This window comes from Oenanthe melanoleuca, chromosome 13 (genome assembly GCF_029582105.1).
Source record: "Oenanthe melanoleuca isolate GR-GAL-2019-014 chromosome 13, OMel1.0, whole genome shotgun sequence".
Lineage (NCBI taxonomy): Eukaryota > Metazoa > Chordata > Aves > Passeriformes > Muscicapidae > Oenanthe > Oenanthe melanoleuca.
In genome coordinates this window covers 15,088,493-15,106,513 of record NC_079347.1, presented here as the reverse complement: position 1 = coordinate 15,106,513, position 18,021 = coordinate 15,088,493, and the positions used below count along the sequence as shown (strand labels likewise).

The 18,021-nt window shown below is 40.6% G+C and overlaps 1 protein-coding gene across 3 annotated transcripts in view; it reads right to left on the bottom strand.

Moving 5' to 3' along the window:
• Positions 1-18,021, bottom strand: part of SLIT3 (slit guidance ligand 3) — a 463,613-nt gene that overhangs the window by 55,796 nt on the left and 389,796 nt on the right. For all 3 annotated transcript variants that reach the window (XM_056502336.1, XM_056502338.1, XM_056502337.1), the window contains 2 exons: positions 16,234-16,397; positions 12,095-12,219 (listed from right to left, as the gene is read on the bottom strand). In XM_056502336.1, the coding sequence (XP_056358311.1) occupies positions 12,095-12,219; positions 16,234-16,397 (289 nt within the window). The remainder of the gene's footprint in view (positions 1-12,094; positions 12,220-16,233; positions 16,398-18,021) is intronic.

Sequence of the window (18,021 nt, the reverse complement as noted above, 5' to 3'; positions counted from 1 at the left end):
GTGGATGTGAGCCATGGAGCAGTGGCACTGATCTGCTCCCACCCTGCTCCAACACTGCCCATCTGTGCCCTGAGCCCTGCGTGTTCACCACCTTATTGCAGTGAAGCTGTTGGTTTTTATACTTTTCCTGTGTCCCTGAAGAATTCATTATTACATAGATACTTCACTAACACCAGTAACTTCTATTTCATACAAACCCTTCCCCCCTGCATCACTAAAATACTAAACCCTCGGCAGCCAAGTGGAGCAAGCACCAAGGCATCTGTTTTTCTGAAGGTTTTTGTCACAGTTGAACACCATATAAAACAATCCCATCACTTCCACTATAATTACTCAGAGTAATTTGAATGTTCTTGTAAAAATTTAATGAAGGTAAATGTTAAAATTAGAGCAATGCCCTTTCAGTCTCTTGCACTGGCACGTGAAGTCTTACATGACAAATTCTGCTCTCATTTCCTACTGAACATGGCTGAATTATTGGTTTCTTGGGCTTCAGACAGCATGGAAACCCATTAGAATGTGCTGCTGAACCAGACAATTGCAGCACAAAGTTGCTATGTGGCTTTAAGAAAATGAGAGTCTCTCTGACTCAGTTTGCTCATTGTAATAAATGGACAAAAACACTTAATCCTTCTCTGAGGATTCTCTTCTCGGAGCTGACTCCATGAGTAGCACACTGAGAGCCCACAAAACAAGTACAACCTCTCCAACAAGGAAGATTTTGAAAAACAAAGAACTTTGAGAGGAGAGAAGCTGCAGAAAATAGTGATACTAATAAATTTACAGCAAGGCAAGGCCATTTTATTTCTGTATGAGACTGTCACTACCCAGAAGAGCCTGAAGACATTCTAGAAACATCTTTCAAATGAATAATGCAATTCTCCAGTCTCAATTTACAGTAAGACTTCTTACTGGAAAAATGGAATTGCTGTCAAGAATCACTAAAATTAATTTATCTGCGAGCTGGGAAATACTCCTTGAGTTACACTGCCTGGAAATAACTATTGTTACAAAGGAGAATATTGTCTATTTGCTTCAAGACTAAAGAGCCTTTTAATGAGGCCTGAAGCAGAAAAAGAGGTGCAGACTTGTTTCAAGGACAGGCAAGAAGATAGGACTGTCTCAGCAATTCACAGAAAGAGGATGAAGGTCCCTCTGTGTGCAATATTTTTCTTCTAGAGCTCTTCTAGGATACAATAAATTTTTGTCTAGTCTGATAGCAAGGCATTAGATCCAAACCACTTTAATATATTTTCTCTCATTTTCTGGAGGAGTGGAAAGGTTTAGGCATTGAAACAGGAAATTTCTGCAACTTATTAGAAGATGTATGTGTTCAGAGTCCAGCTGTCCTTTTAAAGATGAAGTACCTCAGCTGGTCCAGACTTTATCTGGGCTGCTCCAGCTCCATGTTTCAGTGAATGAGAACAGAACTATTCACCATATACAGAAAGAGTAATTTTTTTGTTTGAAATTACCCATACTGGGCGTTACTGTATCTACAAGCTGTTCCTCAGCACTGCTGTGCCAAATTCCAGCTTTTACAAGGATCCAATACTGGGAACATTATATCATGATCAATAAAACACCCAATAACAAGTAGCAAAAACTAATAAGAACCCTCAGCAGGAAGAACAAGGGACAATACAGTAAAAAAGCACTCATTTGCCTTGACACTGTTTTAACCACTGCAATAATTTTTTTCAGTTAATTTTCAAGAATTGGTATTGTCTGTATAGACTATGAGTTTCATTCACACTCACATGGCAGAGGTTTGAACTCTGCCCATCCCAACAGATTGTTCTCCCATTTCTAACAGCAGTGGGTGCAGAAAAGGGGTGGCAGCACAGAGCTCAGCACAGGCAGAAGGTGGAAAGCTCCTGGTGTACAAAACCATCACTGCTGACTGCAGGGAAAATACGACCCAGGCAGTGAGGGAGACACCTGCAGACAGGCAGGAATCTATCCAACCTCCCTGGTTTGTGAATAGGGAGACCTCTTTCCAGCTAATTACAGCCCTGCTCAATGACTACAGTGTTTCACAGCATGCTGGAAAAATGAGCTCTGCAACAGAAATACCAAAGTTTATTCGACTTGTTAACAACATACAATGTGTTCATAATAAATTTTAGTTAGATGGTATATGTGGAGAACAGATGGTAGCATTCATGTGTTTAGTAAAAATACTAAATTAAGACAAATATAGTTGATAGAGACTTTAAATTAAGAAGCAGGAAATTTTCATAAACAACTTAATTATCAAGGTCTAAATACAGCTAAAGCTTTTAGGGAAAACAGACAAAATTACATCTACAAAGACACTGTTTTGCACACTCTGTCCTTTACATTCCTAATTGTGGGAGTAATGCATCCACATCCAAGTCTCAGTCTCACAAACATTAAAACACTTGTCTTATGGGTTTCCTGGTCAGAAGTTAATAAGAAACCATTACATTTAAGTGAAAAGGGTTAGTAAATCTTCCACTTCATGATAGGCTGGAAGGAAAATTCACAGAAAGATAACTGAGAAGAACACTGTGTTCCATGAGCACATCCAGGAATGTTATCCAACCTACCAGTATCTCCCAGCTTTAACATTTCAACCTCCTAATCCTGGGAAATGAAGAATAAATGAGACACTTGCAGCCACTTTGTTGAGCTGTGCTGTGCTCCCACAGAGTGTGGTGAGGTTTTTATCAGTTTTATTAATTATTTTGAACTAAGTTGATGCACACACTTGATTGTTGCTACACCTGGATGTGTCAGTGGGACCTGCCCTTCAATTCAGACCTGCAAGGTCCATCAGCAGAGGGAAGGACTAAATGTGGTGTGCAATAGTAATTTCTTGATGCCTCATATAAAAAAATGAGATGGGAAGAGGAAAGGAGAGGGGAAAAAATCCAGAAGCAATAGAAGACACAGACACTCAGCACAGAAAGAGAATTCTGTCTGAACTTTTGAATGCAGCTTTTTCCTTTGAGTTTTACTTCTTTCATGCTTAGTAAAGTGAGAACTTTGATCAAAGGTTTTCTGAAGCTGTGCCATGCAGCTATCCAGTAAGGTATAAACTGATGCTAATTCTTACCTAATAGCATTTTTTACCTTCTTTCATCACTTGAATCCTTTATCCCTCTGCCAAAACTAGTCAAAATTGGAGGGTAAATTGAAATTTTCCAGGGCAGGAAGGGAATGAGATGTCTCATGAACAAAGTTTTATCACATAAACTTCAATTCCACTAGAAAATTAAGCTGGGAAGAAAAAGAATGAGGCATTCAGCAGTTTTCCCTGTAATAAACACATTTAGCAGCCATAAATACAATGAAGAAACAAGAAGAACTTTGCGTAATTGACCGAGGAAACACGATACCATAAATTCAGCCTCCCAGCCAACGCTCCAAGTTACAAGTTTACTAGGAAAAGCTCTCTCAAGTTCTATTCATGGCTGTGTATTTCAGAGCCTCTTAAGGCAGGGAAACCCAGTATTTGCTATAATGGGATCATAAAAAGAAGTTTTACAGTACTGCAAGTCTTAGAGCAGTTATGGAAGCCATAAGGGCATCTGGTGCAGCATGAGGGACTTGATGGATCCCTGCAAACACAGCTTTGGGAAGGGAATGCTTCAAATAATTAGAGATGTGCGTGAAGAATGGAACTAACTTCAAAACATAAAATTAACTTAAATTTTTTTAAAGGAAGGACTAAGCAGTGCAGCATTGGGAAGGAGTGTTGTTTTACCAGTGAGGCCATTTGGAACTGATTTGCTGATTGCACGGATATTCAGGCGCATGCAGAGCTGACACTGCTATCCACACACAGTAACATGAAGCTCTTCAGCAGATCCAGGTGATACTGTGTTCCTTGTTTATGCTCTTTCTGGCCATAGACAGAATGGCCAAGCCTCAATCTGGAAAAGAATTATCTGATGCTCATTGGCAAGGTCAAACAACTAGAAGAGCTGGCAGGGCGTGCGCTAGATCCATCTGCTCAGGCATATATACAAATTATTTGGCAAGGCACAGATAATATCACAGCAATTTTGGATCAGACTGCTTTCAAATTGCCAGGTGGAAGTTGAGAGATTTTGATCATCTGTTGTTCACAAAAATCTTGTGACTCCTGCTTCTGAGCACAGACCTTGCTACAGACACCCACACCTCAGGACAAATCCCCACTCACACTGGGGATGAATTGATTCTTTTATTTCAGTCACCCATCCCAATGGGGTAATAAAAATGTGACATCTGAGGATTGCTGTTAGAAGCCAATTGATTTCATAAAAAATCAATTTATTTCATCCCCCTCTCATTTGGAATAAAAGATTTTAATATAAATTTGAATTTACCTAGCAGAATCTGAATTACTTTTTCAGTTCAGCATCTCTGTTTATACAGCTGTACTTACACTGACATATCCATACTGCAACAGAGTTGCCTGCTGCTCATAAACATGAGAAATACTATTTGCTAAATGGCACAGAAGGCAGGTTATGAACAGAAGAGACCCTGATATTGTTCTTGTGCTGTCCCTCCCACCACTCAGCTGATTTAGCTCCCTCTGCAAACTTTCTCAGTGCTACTATCAGAAGCAAAAATACAGTCAAAATTTAAAACCCACCATCTTCCTCTTCATAGTTACCTCTATGCCAGTCTAGCTTCATCTGGCATCTGATTAAACAATAACTGGCCATGGCAGCAGCACTTCTTAGTGACTTCCTTGTCCTTGTTAATAAATCACAATTGTCAATTTATAGCAAATTAGGCAAACTCTGCTCTCTTAAGCCTTATTTTATTTCAATCAGAAAGATTTATGACCCTCCAGGGTATAATACACCTTCCATTACTTCTCCAGCTAGTAATCATGAATATGCCTGTCAATGTCAAAGTGCAAGGATTCATCATATTATTTTTTAAAAACTCTGGTTCTTCTCCTATGAGTATGGAATTTAATTCTCTGTGGACATTTGAGGTTTATTTTGCAATTATATTAATTACCATGCAAATCCTGATTGCCCTTCTAAACCTCTCCTTACATAAGCACTTTGGGTTTCAATGGTCTTTGGGGCTTTTAATCAATGACAGGAGATATGTCATTAATCCATCACGAGTCAATTCACACAGCACATGTCTGAAATGAGTCCAGAAGTGCCAAACTGGATGGGACAGGTGCTCTAGAGCTCCCAAGGTTGCAACTGATTGATCCAGACTATTGTGTGGACATTTTGGGAGATGCAGAAGAAAATTAGGGACACTGAAAATAGTTAATTTTGCTGAGGGTTAACTATATATAAAATACAATGTGATATATTTGATGTAAATCCAACACTGAATATTTCCTATGTAGTCTCTAATTCAACCAGTATTCATGAATGAGAACAGTGGTTTTCATACCTTCAAAATATTTAAGTGCCTATTTATTTCGAAATACATTTTGCAGTGACAATAAAACTTCCCCTTTCAGGCTATCCAAAGTCAGTCCTTTTCAATATGAACTCTGTAGAGAAAGTTACAAAGACTGGACATTTGAATAGATAACAAAAATACTATCAATATTATTTAAGAAATAAAAAGCAATTGTTGTATTTTAAATTAACTACGCCTAATACTTAAGCTACTGAACAGCCTGCCTGGAGAGGAGGCACACATTATGAACAGAAACCCAATGAAGCCTAACATGAGGCAGAGATTATCTGATTAAAAAATCTCTCCAAAAAGCTCACTGGGTTTCTGAAATAAATAGAGCTAAAGATGCTGGAAGAGTCCCAGTCTCTTGGAAGAACCTTCTGCTGGCACATCCCTGTTTGTTAAGGATGCAGGCATTTGGTTTGCAACAGCTCTCTGTTGATAAAAGGTCTCACACTGAAATTCATATTATTTCAGCAGAAATGTCAGTGTAATCTGTTTTGCTTGTGGAAGATCTGCAAAGCTTCCCGTGCAAGGTTTCCCAGCTCAGAGACACCAGCAATCCTTTCTGAAATCAATCTGATAGTGGCTGAACTGGCAGGTAACACAGGCAGGCAGCAGTGATTTCAGAATCAAATGTGCACATGAATTTTTCAGACTACTAAACAAGTGGGACATGCCCACTATGTGAGGCAAGAGCAGAATATTTATGTCAGAGGTTCTCAGCAGTTTGAGGAGGGGACCCCAGGGACCATGGGGGTGAGAGAGCTTTGGGACAACCCCACCTGCAGTGTTTGTGCACTTATCCCTACTCATTAATCCAATCCCAGTCTAATTCCCAAAAAGTTTGGCATTAGATCATTTCTATTAACAGGAGTGGCTTTACTCTTCTTTTTCATCTCAGCCTGCTTATAGCAACTTCATCAATTCCACCATCTCCAAAGGAAAGGAGAAAATAAGGCAATCAACCTCCCAGGACAATATCTGTTCATGTTCTTGGACAACAAAAGAAACCCAAAAGCCATTTCATGGAGTACACTCAGTGCCAAGAAAGCCTCAAGGATAACAGATGACAGAAAATCACAAGGAAATTTACAATAAGGATTTTCAGCTGTGGCCAACTACGTCAACTGGTTCAATCATGCAGAAATGGTGGGATGCAGAAAATTAAGACCTGGTTAAACAGAACTTGATTAAGCAGAATTATAGGAACCAGCAATCACCTGAAAGGCAGAAAAACCACAAAGGAAGAAAAATTTTTATTTAGTGTAATAGGACCAGGCAAACATAAGAACAAGAGCCTGAAATTCAGACTAAATGCCAATAAAAACTTCTCCTTTACTCTGGGAAAAGAAAGATCGGAAGTCTGGTCACTTATTTAGAACTAGACCAGGAAAACCAACGTGAAGGGGAATAATCCATGCTGACAACAGAATGAATGTGACAGTTCCCACCTGTGGGCACAGCTCCCCATCCCCTGAACTGCTCAGCTCCTTCTGATGCAGCACTGCACAAACACACTGAATGCCTGAAGCTGCTCAACATCTGCTTTCTTGTTGGCCTTACAAAAATCAAAATACTTCTTCAGAGCTGCTTTATTGTTAAGAGCCCTCATTAGGGGCTGCCACACTCCATGAGTGGGTTTTTACAGGGCCTGTGGTGGGTGTGTTCCTGCCTTGACACCTTCAGCCAGCAACTGGGGTGGTAATCCCTCCCTAAGCCATTCATTTTATGCTCTTCTACATGTAAATCTCCATTTTCTTTAGACCTACTACAACAGAAAGGGCAAAAAGCAAGTAACACAATTCTGACTGCTGCATGGTAAATTTTACAGAAAAAGCACATAGAAGAAAATATTGTGATTTCTGCATTTTTTTTTCTGCCCTAGGAGCTTTATATGAAATAAATTATAACTACTTACTGCTTACTTGTGTTTGCCCTAAAAATCCACACATAAATGCAGATCTACTCATTTTATGGGGCCACCCATTACCTCTCATCCCTAAAGGCTTTCTCTTTTATTTTACTATGAGTGGAAAATACTTCTTTGCCATTCATTAATAAGCATTTTCAGTATGGTTAAAATGATCAAACAAAAATAAAACACCCCAGATCACATAAACACACACTCCAGGAGAATTTATTAGAATGAAAGTTCAAGGCAGAACCACCTCACACAAACTGCACTGGTTTCTTCTACACGAAATCTTGGCATTGAGCTGACATTCCAGTGCCTGTCCCCCTGACCCTGACACTGGGAGAGAAGAGAGGCCAGGGCAGAGCAACACGTGGAGGCAGAGAGAGGAGTTTGCTCTCCTGGCTCGTGTGGATGAGGGCAGGCTGCTTAGAGTCCCTCCCAGTTTCTTCTTTGCAATTCCAGCTTGGGGATTTATTTGTGTGCTGAGGGATGCACATGGGGACTCGTGTGTGTGTTAACAGAGCCAAAGAAACAGGATCAGCCTGACAAACCAGGCACAGACTCAGCACAGCAGCAGCCAAAATCTGCCCTGGGTTCCATCCACTCAGCCCAGCCAGGGCCAGGGCAGCACCTGTGGCACAGGGGCAGTGCTGAGAAAACCTTCTTCATGTCAGCCTTGTGCTCAGCAGCCACAGCTCCTGCCCAGCTGCACTGACACCATCAAGTGCTGCACAGAATTTATATCAGTGCACAACATGGGGTATGTGTGAATCCCCCATTTCCCAGAGACATCCCGCTCTGAGACCCTCCACTTCTAAACTTGTTTCCAGGGACAAAAACCAGGCATGGGAGGTGGGGAGGGGGAAGAGCCAAATTCCTAGCAGAACTTTAGAGCCAGCTTCCTCACTAAATATCATTCTGGCTTCACTATAATGCCTCCCACCACAAGAGTCTGGCTGCAAAGAATGCTGTCTCTCCAGAGCCCAAGAGCTTTGCCCAGGATTTTTCCAATTGTATCTGTCATCCTGGATGATTGGTGAAATTGCTTGAACCCTCAAGACACCACAGGGCTGCAAGAAAAGTCAGGACACTGGCTGAACTCACCAGGGAGGTGAACAGATTTGGATAAAATTTAGAGCAATTCCACCACAGACATGCATCAGCATCTGGTGCCTGGAGTGTGGGATATGAGCTGTGCCAATTTTACCTATCTTCTCTTTCCATTTCAGAGAGCTTTCAGTGACAGCAGAACCCAGAGGTGACAAACATCTGCATTCCAGCAGCTCTGGCTCCTTTACCTGAGCAATCAGAGAGGCTTTGGAGATTCCTAGGCAGGCACTGAGCTTCCTGTTCTGGGTTGGCAATGTTCTTTCATTTCAGGCAAAACAAAAATATATTTTAAACTCCTCCCCCAGTTCTACAAATAATTCTATTTGAAATAAAGCTAATTATCCTTTATTTGTTGCTACCTCAATTTCAGGAAAAAGAAAGTACAAAAGACAAAAGTTAGCCAAAAAACTCCAAAAGGGCATTTTCAGCATAAAGCAATGACAAAATACACAGTGTGTTGGTTTTACTCATCTTAGTTTCTGCTACAGTTATTAAAGTGAATTTTTTCCCAATGGCTTATTGACTGCAAGTTTGATTAATCTCTTGAATTCCAACACTCATGGACTCAATTTTGCAATGTCAGTGGGAATACTTAGAAGCCACACACTCTACAGAATCAATGAGCTGGTAGGTTCCCTTATCTGCTCCCCAGCCCCAGCTGCACTCACACACACTGGCTCTTGCAGGTGGCCAGTAGCATTTCCAGCAGGAGAAAGCTCCATCCCTCTACTCACAATCAGACTTCACAATCTAAACCACACATATTATTTAAATAACCATTCAAAGAATGCCATGGAGAAGAGAAAAGAAAACCCCAACCCACTGGAGAATGACACCTATGCCTGTGTTTAATATGAAAACACAGTTCTATAACATGGAGAGCCAGCTCCTGCCAGCACTGGTGGCACCCTGGAGCTCCTGCCAGATGCTGGAGGTGCCATATCCCACTCCTTGGGCTTTCTTCCCAAAGTACAGCCACAACAGCACTGTTTCAACCATGGCTTATCTTCAACAAGCACATTCATCACCCATTTTAAGGAAAGAGCAGCAAAGCAGCTCAGCACTCCCGTTCCTGATGAGCAATCTCTGTTTCTGTCCTCATCAAACACCCCTGGGACTCTCCAGCCTCGCAGCTCAGGTGGTCCATGACTTATCTCACTTGTGAGTTTACCCAAACCATCAAGGGCAGCACTAAAATTGCTAAAAGCCCACAAAGTTTACATTCAATAGCAAAAACACCTCTGTGAGCATGAAAAGTAACCCTCATCAGTGTGACAGTGAAAAGCAGACCACAGGGTTTTGAGAATGCAGTAAACTGGGAGAATATCCTCATCCATCAGGAACTAGTTGGCACCTGGTAACTTAGGTGACTTTCTGCTGGCTGCCCTGTTTTTTCTGAAGGCTGGCATGAGCACAGGAGCCCCAGAGAGCTGCTTGCAATGCCTGTCCCTTCACAGGGAGCATTATGAAGCCGCCAGTTTAAATTTGTAAAAAGGGTGGGTTTTCCCCTTTTATTGATGCACTCTTCCACACAGGATTTTTTGAAAATCTACATCAAACAAGGAAAAACAAATGCTGAGAGGGCAGATTTAGGGCAATTTATCAAGGTCTGGGAAATAGCTTCCAGATGGATGAAGCTGTTTGGTGCTGGCTGGTGAGAAGGAAGCAAGGTATTGTTATTGAATTAACATGAATCTCTGGTGGAGAACTGTGTGGTAGATAGAGTGCTCCTTTCATATGGTTTGCATTTGGACCTGTCATATTTCATTTTTATTCAAAAACCTCTGGTAAAGACACACAGTTCTTTTTTTGCTTATTAAATTTCCACCAATTCTCCCTGAACTGTTACCCAGTATTTTTAAACCCTGCTCCAAGTGCCATGCCTGGTCTGTTTGCTCTTTGCCATGCTTGGCTGGCAGCTTGGTGCTTATAAGCTCACAGTGGTTCTGGGTTTTGCATTCACACACTGATATCACCTGAGAAAGTGTGTGAGTGAGGAGAAAAGCTTTGTGAATAAGGGATATTGCAAAAAAACCAAAAGAATAACCAGCAAACAAAAATCTAAAGGCAAAAAAGATATGCTCATAACACATTTTTACTTAAAATAACCTGGATACCTGCTCCATGATACACGTCTTACAGAGAGTAAGGTATATGCAAAGACTTATGTGTTCTCCTGCTAGCTCGGAAATAATTTACTTTTCAAGTTCCCATTTGAAGAATTCAACATAATTTATGCTAAAAATCAAATTAAAATGACCATTTTCTTATTAACCTGAGGAGACAAACAGATTGCTATCAAGTAGTTTCAGGTAAACAAATTTTTGAAAATATGATCTTTTAAATCCTAGAAAAGTTTCTGGTTGATATGCCAATGGGTAGAAAAATTTCTGATGATGGGAAATTTCCAGTGTCTTTTTCAATTATTTAGAACTGTTACTATGCTTGAATATTAAGTGTAGGGGCAATGGGGTGAAATAGAAGACATAAGCTTTATATTTCCTGTTTTCCAATGTTTCAGGGATCTATCAATTACTCTGGGATGCATCCCAGAAAAAAAGAGAAGGGAAATGGTGGTATCATCAGTACCAATTAATTCCTAAATCCTACCTGAAATGTAACACACAGATACTTGTGCTTACTTCCCACATGTATGTCTGGTTTTGCCCTCCTTTTTTCCCCTATAATTCTTATTACTTTGTATTTTATGAGCATCTGTTTCAACTGACCAGGACTGTAAGAAATATCCAAAGAGGGGAATAAAATCCCAACCTGGAGGATGCAGCCTACTTTGGCCATAGCACCTGAAGCCCCCCAGGCTGTGAGCAGATCACATGCCTCATTTATTACTTATACTTAATCCTTCAGCTACTGACTCCTGAGCTAGATTTCCAGCTACAGCAGCTCTGAGACAGTGCCTGGTGTCCTTAAGCTCTCACGGTGTGAACTAGGGGAGTCATCCATCACTGCTGAAGAAACTGCTTTACTCTGTGACCCTTTCCCCATTTCCCAGCGTGTTATCAGGAAGCTGGCACTGCTCAAAATGACTGGAATCCACAGGATTCTTATTTGCAGATCCCTCAGTGGACATTAGGGCTCTGAATTCAGAAACAGCTGATTCAGGGTTGTGTCTGATCAGGGATCAGTCTTCTGCTCATCAGTCTGTGGAAGGTGGATGTAAACTACCAGGTATCAACATTCTGTCACCATGGACCAAGCTGGCCCTTAATTCTCATCTGAACTGCCTTCTCTGTGACTGTAAGCCTATGAAATTGTCATCTTGCTGCTGGCAGTAAACAAGAAACCAAAAGGATGTTAAAACCAACTTGCCATTTTACACGAATATCTACATCACAGAATCAGAGAATGTCCATGGCTGCAAGTGACCTCTGGAGATTGTACAGCCCAACCACTCTGCTCACAACAGGGGCAGCCAGAGAAAGTCTCTCAGGATGATCTGTGCAGTCACAGCACAAAGCAAAGCCATTCCAACTGCACAGGATGACATTTGTGGCAGGGCACAGCTGAAGTGTCACACATAACCTGCTTGAGCAAGGGAACTTTGGAGCCCAGTGCCTGTAAAATTAACTTCTCACATCATAACAATTAAAGAACCACAGTGATGGGGAACAGCTTCTTGCTCCTCATGTAGTTCATTTGGAGTCTTACCTTGAAACCAAAAGGGCAAGTGCACTGGTAAAGTTCCACGGGGTCACTGCTGCACGTCCCATTGTTCTTGCAGGGGCTGGAGAGGCAGGGGTTACACTTGGACACAACACTGAGATCCACTGGCTCTGGAGAGGCAAACACAGAGGTGAGCAGGAACTGGATTGCACAGTCAGTGCCTCCCATGCACACACAAACCTCTTCCCCCAAGCACTGGCACACACACACATGCTGCAGGTGCACTGCACGACACCAGGGGATTCCAGGGATCAGAGAGGCTTTAAGTACTTAAATCAAGTGCTAGGCAAGTCTCAATGATGCTTATATTCTCCTGAAGATGCAAACATATGCTCTGAAAAAAGCATGTTGGGAACCTCCAGGGAGTGGGTTATATATATACATATAGCTTTCAGCAATTTTTCCTTTTCTCAGTTCTGGAAATCCTGCAACAGCAACCCCAGGGAACTGTAACCTGACATTTCTATGGCTGATAACAAGAATGAAAGTGCAGATGCAACGACATAAATAAAAACCATGCACAAGACAAATTTAGTTAGAGGCTTATGGGAATATTTAGGTGCAAAGTGCTCTACCATCCTTAATTTTAACAGAGTTTGAAACTTATTTTCTTCCCTTTCTGCCCAGAAGAATGATCAACACTGAGCTATCTCAGCAAAGTGCAATAAAGCCAAATATGCAAAGATGTAAACGTATGCAGATAAATACACATGACCATATTTAAACCATCTAATAAACCTCTTATTTGTAGCAGAAATCTTCCAGAGAAGTAGTGAAGTTTGTAGGTGAGCATGAAAACAAACACAAGCTGAAACAACACTAATTACATTTGGGGTCCCAAGGCAATCAATATTTTATGGTTGAGATTTTGCAGAAAGCTTATTTAGGCAGTTATATTCACAGGTATATTTACAGTTAAAGCATGGTGATTTTTAAAATGGCTGCATTTCTAATACTAGTAAGTATTAACTCATTGGCTTTTATATGTAAAAATAAAACCTAGCACTTTAAAGTGACTTAAATTATATCAGGCAGTTAAGACCTTAAAACAATTTTATATCATTTTCCAGGAAATACAGAAATACATCTTAAAATAATTTAAAATCGATCCTGTAGTAATCAAAAGTGGGCACAGAGCTTCTGTTGCTGCATGATGCACAGTAAGAATTGTGAAACATCCTGCAAGTGAAGAAAATAAGCTTAAATTTGATGTACAAGAGAAGGTGGAGCTTCAGAGTTACCAGAACTAGGGATGAAAAAATCCCTTGCAGCCAGGGATTTGCTTTGCATTGTCCTGCACGAGTTATAAACCTTCACTGTTTACTCTGAATGCCTGCAGAGCACCAGCAGGGGTAAGAACATGGCAGAAATGGGGACTGAAGGGTCTCAGGCTGTGCCCTGGTGCTTAGTGATGGTAGTGCCATCAGGGACTGACTGGGAGTGCACAGGCAGTAATGAGGGAAAAATACACAGGAAGAAAAAACTCCAGAAATTAAATAAAGGACTGCTGTCATCCTATTATGTCTTCGTGTTTATGTCTAACTACATGCCATACATGCTTTTACCTTGGAGTTAGGACAGCAAAAGGAAATCACACCTGAATTCCTGGCACTGACAGGCTGGAATGTGACATATCTGAGTTACATTTATCTTCATTGTAAAATAGACAAAGAATAAACAAAGGTGGCTCCTCTGAGAGCTCATGAGACAGGCAGCAGTGTTGCTCTTTTAGATTTAGATGTTAGTAAGCCAGAATTTGTTCTGCTATTTATTTCATAATACGTTTACATTTTCCATTTATTTCTACGGCATAGATCATAGCTAATCAATGTAGGAGCTAGTAAGAACAGTGCTAGTTCCTAGCAGTTAAGTAGTTCATTACTTTGCCCTTGTGGATTTGATTTATAAATCCATATAGCAAAATGCCCTCAGCCCAGCACATTCCTTTCCTCTACTGCATTGCTGGGAGGGCAAGTTAATAAAAAGCAGAGCTGAGTTTGCATGACTTGCACATAACACACTTTTATTTCCTTGGCTCTGCTGAGACATAACCTCCTGCTCAGGCACAGGCTAAAAACATATTTTTAACAAGAATAAGTTAAACTACTTTTAAATTTTTTTCTGCTGTAAAAGTTCCTGCAGGTCACAGAGGACATCTGAGCATGACCTTCATGCAACAGCCCAAGGTACCCAGCCCAGCACAGGCCAACCCTTGGTGCTGGGACCCAGGGTTTTGGGGGCTCAGCGCTCCCTGGAATGGGAATGGGGTGCAGTGACACTGCCAAGTCATGCACTGCTTTTCAAAATATTTGTATTTTCATGAGCAAAGGTGAATTTTTCTAGAGCCTTTGTTGAACTTCACTGCCACTTGTTCAGACCATCAACAGTTTCTGCTTGTGCAAGACCAACTCCAGGTCTATACATTTTTTCTCCTTTTCTGTTCAGATAAATCAAGCTATAGAGACTTTTGGGATATTAGAAAGAACATGAGTTTTCTAGTGGACCAATCTAATATTTACATAGGAAGCACACAACAACATCTAATATCCTGGATCACAGATTTACTAATCTCTCGCCTGAGAGTTGTTTATTTAGTTTAGAGAGAAAATGAGAGTAACTCTTGATGTATCACAGGTTCAGAATGAAGACATCCAGCTTCTCTTTCTGGTTTAATATTCAGATCTGGTTTAATATACAAAATCAATTATTTTCTTTGGTTCACTTCATGGTTCACAAGTGCATTTTTTGGTATTTTTAGTACTTCTTGTATTTGTACTTCACATTTGAGAGACTATTGTAAAGTCTGTGGTTTGATAATTATGGTCAGAGTTCTGATAGTTTTGAGACTGACACTTCAAAGTAATTAAATTATAAGATTACAGTTATTAAAGATATATTTGAAAGGATATAAAACTCAGCTCAGCCTTGGGAACCTGTGTTTTAAACTCACCCAAACACCATCATTTGTTTGTTCAGCAGTTTAATTCCAACACCTATAAAATCACCCTGCCAGGCAGCGCTGTAAATGGCCATGGCACTCTGAGAGACATAAAAACAGGCTTTATGCCCTCATTTCCATTTCTAAGAGGGCTACTGATCCATCTTTTCCACTATAAATATAGCTCCATCTTCAAGTACTTGCTGGTAAGCTAAGTAAACCTCTGAAACTCTTTTATTACAAGAACACACAGATATGTCTTCATCTCCACCACTCACTAATGAGCTACTTACTTAATCCACAAAAAAGTGGATCATCTGTCTGAGTGCTCTTTAAAGCAGCACCCCAAATTGTTCAGAGTGCACCTCAACCCTCTCCTGAATGAACGCACACTGAATTCAAATATTACATGTTTTCCATAATCAGCAGTTTCTGAATCACCACTGATGGGAACAGTTGCAGATCTCTAGATGAAAATGCACTTTTGGTAAATATTTGCTTTCTAGAAGAATTTTCAGTTTCTCAGTTTTTAAGGAAATGTACATAATAATTAAAGTGCTCTATGTTTTTATGATGCCTCTTATTTTCCTAATTTTTTTTGGGTAAGTCACAGGCCAAAATGAATTATTTGTTTGAATAAGTTCTAACAACACCCTGTATGCTAATGTGCCATTACATAACCTGGTGTCAGCATTGGGAATGCTCTGCTCTGAGGCTCCCTGCTTTTCCTGCCAGTGGAGCAGTTAACTGCACTTTGGGGAAGAACACAAGGAACGTGATGGAAAACAAAACCCAACCCCAACTCCCCCACGATGTGCAGAACCAAATGCTGTGATTGCCCCCTCAGTCAGAAGAGCATGAGACTCTTAATCTCAGGGTCGTGGGTTCGAGCCCCACGTTGGGCGCCAACTGCCATGATCCCCACCACTCTCTGACCTGCCTCTGGCTAGCTCTGGGTCAGAGAGGGAGGGAATTTGGGCATGGACAAAGCAAAAGAACAAGGAGGCTCTTCTTCCTGGGAAAATCCAAGCTTTATTCTTGAAGGCTTCCAGAGGAAAAAAGAGAGAAAAAAAGGAGTGGCGGGGAATTTCAAATCTAGGGTCATAACAATGCTATACAACAACCAAGGGTACAGAAGGAAAGGCCTGTGGGCAGGAGAGGGCAGAGGGGTCCAGCTGGCTCCTACCTTTGCACTGGAAGTGGTGGGTGGGCGTGGTGAGCAGCAGCCTGTCCACCATGGCTTCGGGGCCGCGGCAGCGGGCGATCCCGGGCTCCTTGTAGCCCGCCTTCACCCACTCGGACAGCCAGCGCAGGTGGCAGTCACAGTGCAGGGGGTTGGTGCCCAGAGCCCTCGAGGTGCAAACAATTAGCTCAGGTTATTTGGCAGAGATAACAAACAGCTCTGACCAACAGCTCCCACCAAAACACAGTTTATTCTACATTTCCACAGGGATGCTTTGTTTCCCAACGTGGAATGAGTACTCAGGAAGGATTTCAGACTTATCTCCCACAGTACTCCTGCTCTTTTCTTCCCATCACTAGTTAGGGCAGTTGTATTCATACCTAAGAAGAGATCCCTTTTTCAAACAATCGTGCTTGAGCAATGTCACTAGACATAATGCTTTCATCAAATTTATCACATTGATTCCCTTTAATTCTCTGTCCTTCCTGAGCATATTCTAACACTGAATTGTGTAATTTAGTTTGGATCTGATGACTCACATTAATGACTCCTCACCAGATGAAACACATATGCAGAAGATACCTCCATTTTCCAAACTGCAACATGGTGTCTGCTAAGTTTATTTATGACTTTGAAAACACATTTGCTGCTTGACCCATCATTTGAGTTAGGTCAAATTGTTGAAGAAGATGCATTTATATAGTGATATTATAATTCTCAGAATTTTTCTTTTATTCATAGACATCTATCCAAAAGAAAACCAACCTTTTTACCTTAAATTTAGGTGCTACTTTGATTAATTTGTACTTCTCTTTCTCTTAAAGAAAGTGTCTTTTCAGGCAAGCAGTCAATTACAAAGTTTACACTTCAGAAAACTCAGTTTGAAGCCAACTAATTGTTAAAAATGTGAAGAAATGTGTGTTGAAAGTCTGTATTTATTTTGCTCAAAGTCTGTGTAAGACTTCAGCTGTACAACACCTGAATTGACATGAAAGGAAAATAAACTAAATAAAGAACAGCACAAGGAAGAGACACTAAAGAAACCAATGATTCAAATTGGTTTTTAGACTTTAAAGTTTCTACATATGCTATAAACTTTTTTAAGATGATACTGTAAACTCAAACTTCTTTCAAATAAAAACATATCAGGCAGGATATTAAGATAGAAACCTCAGTAAATTTGTTGATACATTTCTATTGGAGTGACTAATGGACCCACTGTGCCCTAGACAGATTCATAATGAGAGTTCATGGGTTCAAACCCTGTCTGGGGCTCATTCATCAAAATTAAATGTGTACTGCAGCTCAGCATTAAAAAATATCCATCCACTCCTCCTGTAAATCCATTGCTTACAATGGAGAAAAACTACTGGGTTGACTTTTTGACCCTGGAACTGTGATCAACTGGCTCACTTGTCCAAGGTCAAACAAAATGCAGCAGTGAAATCTGAGAAATTTTTAGTGTTGAGAAAGTGCCATATATAAAATATGAGTGGGAGGACAACGGAAAGCTTGTTACCATGTTAATTAATATTTATAAACTATGTTAGAAATAAAGCTGCTCTATAGTTACTAGAAATGATTACTAATAACATTGTTGACAGCTTTAGAAATGCATCCTTCCACACTTCTGTTTGTGGTTTGTGCTTTGTTTGGGGGTTTTTGCCTTTTATTTTTTTGGTTTGGTTTGGGATATTTTTTGGATTTTTTAAAAATTCATTTCTAGGAACTAGAGATAATTATCATATTTTCATTCATGACTTCTAACATACTTTCTTAATTTCTTTGCCT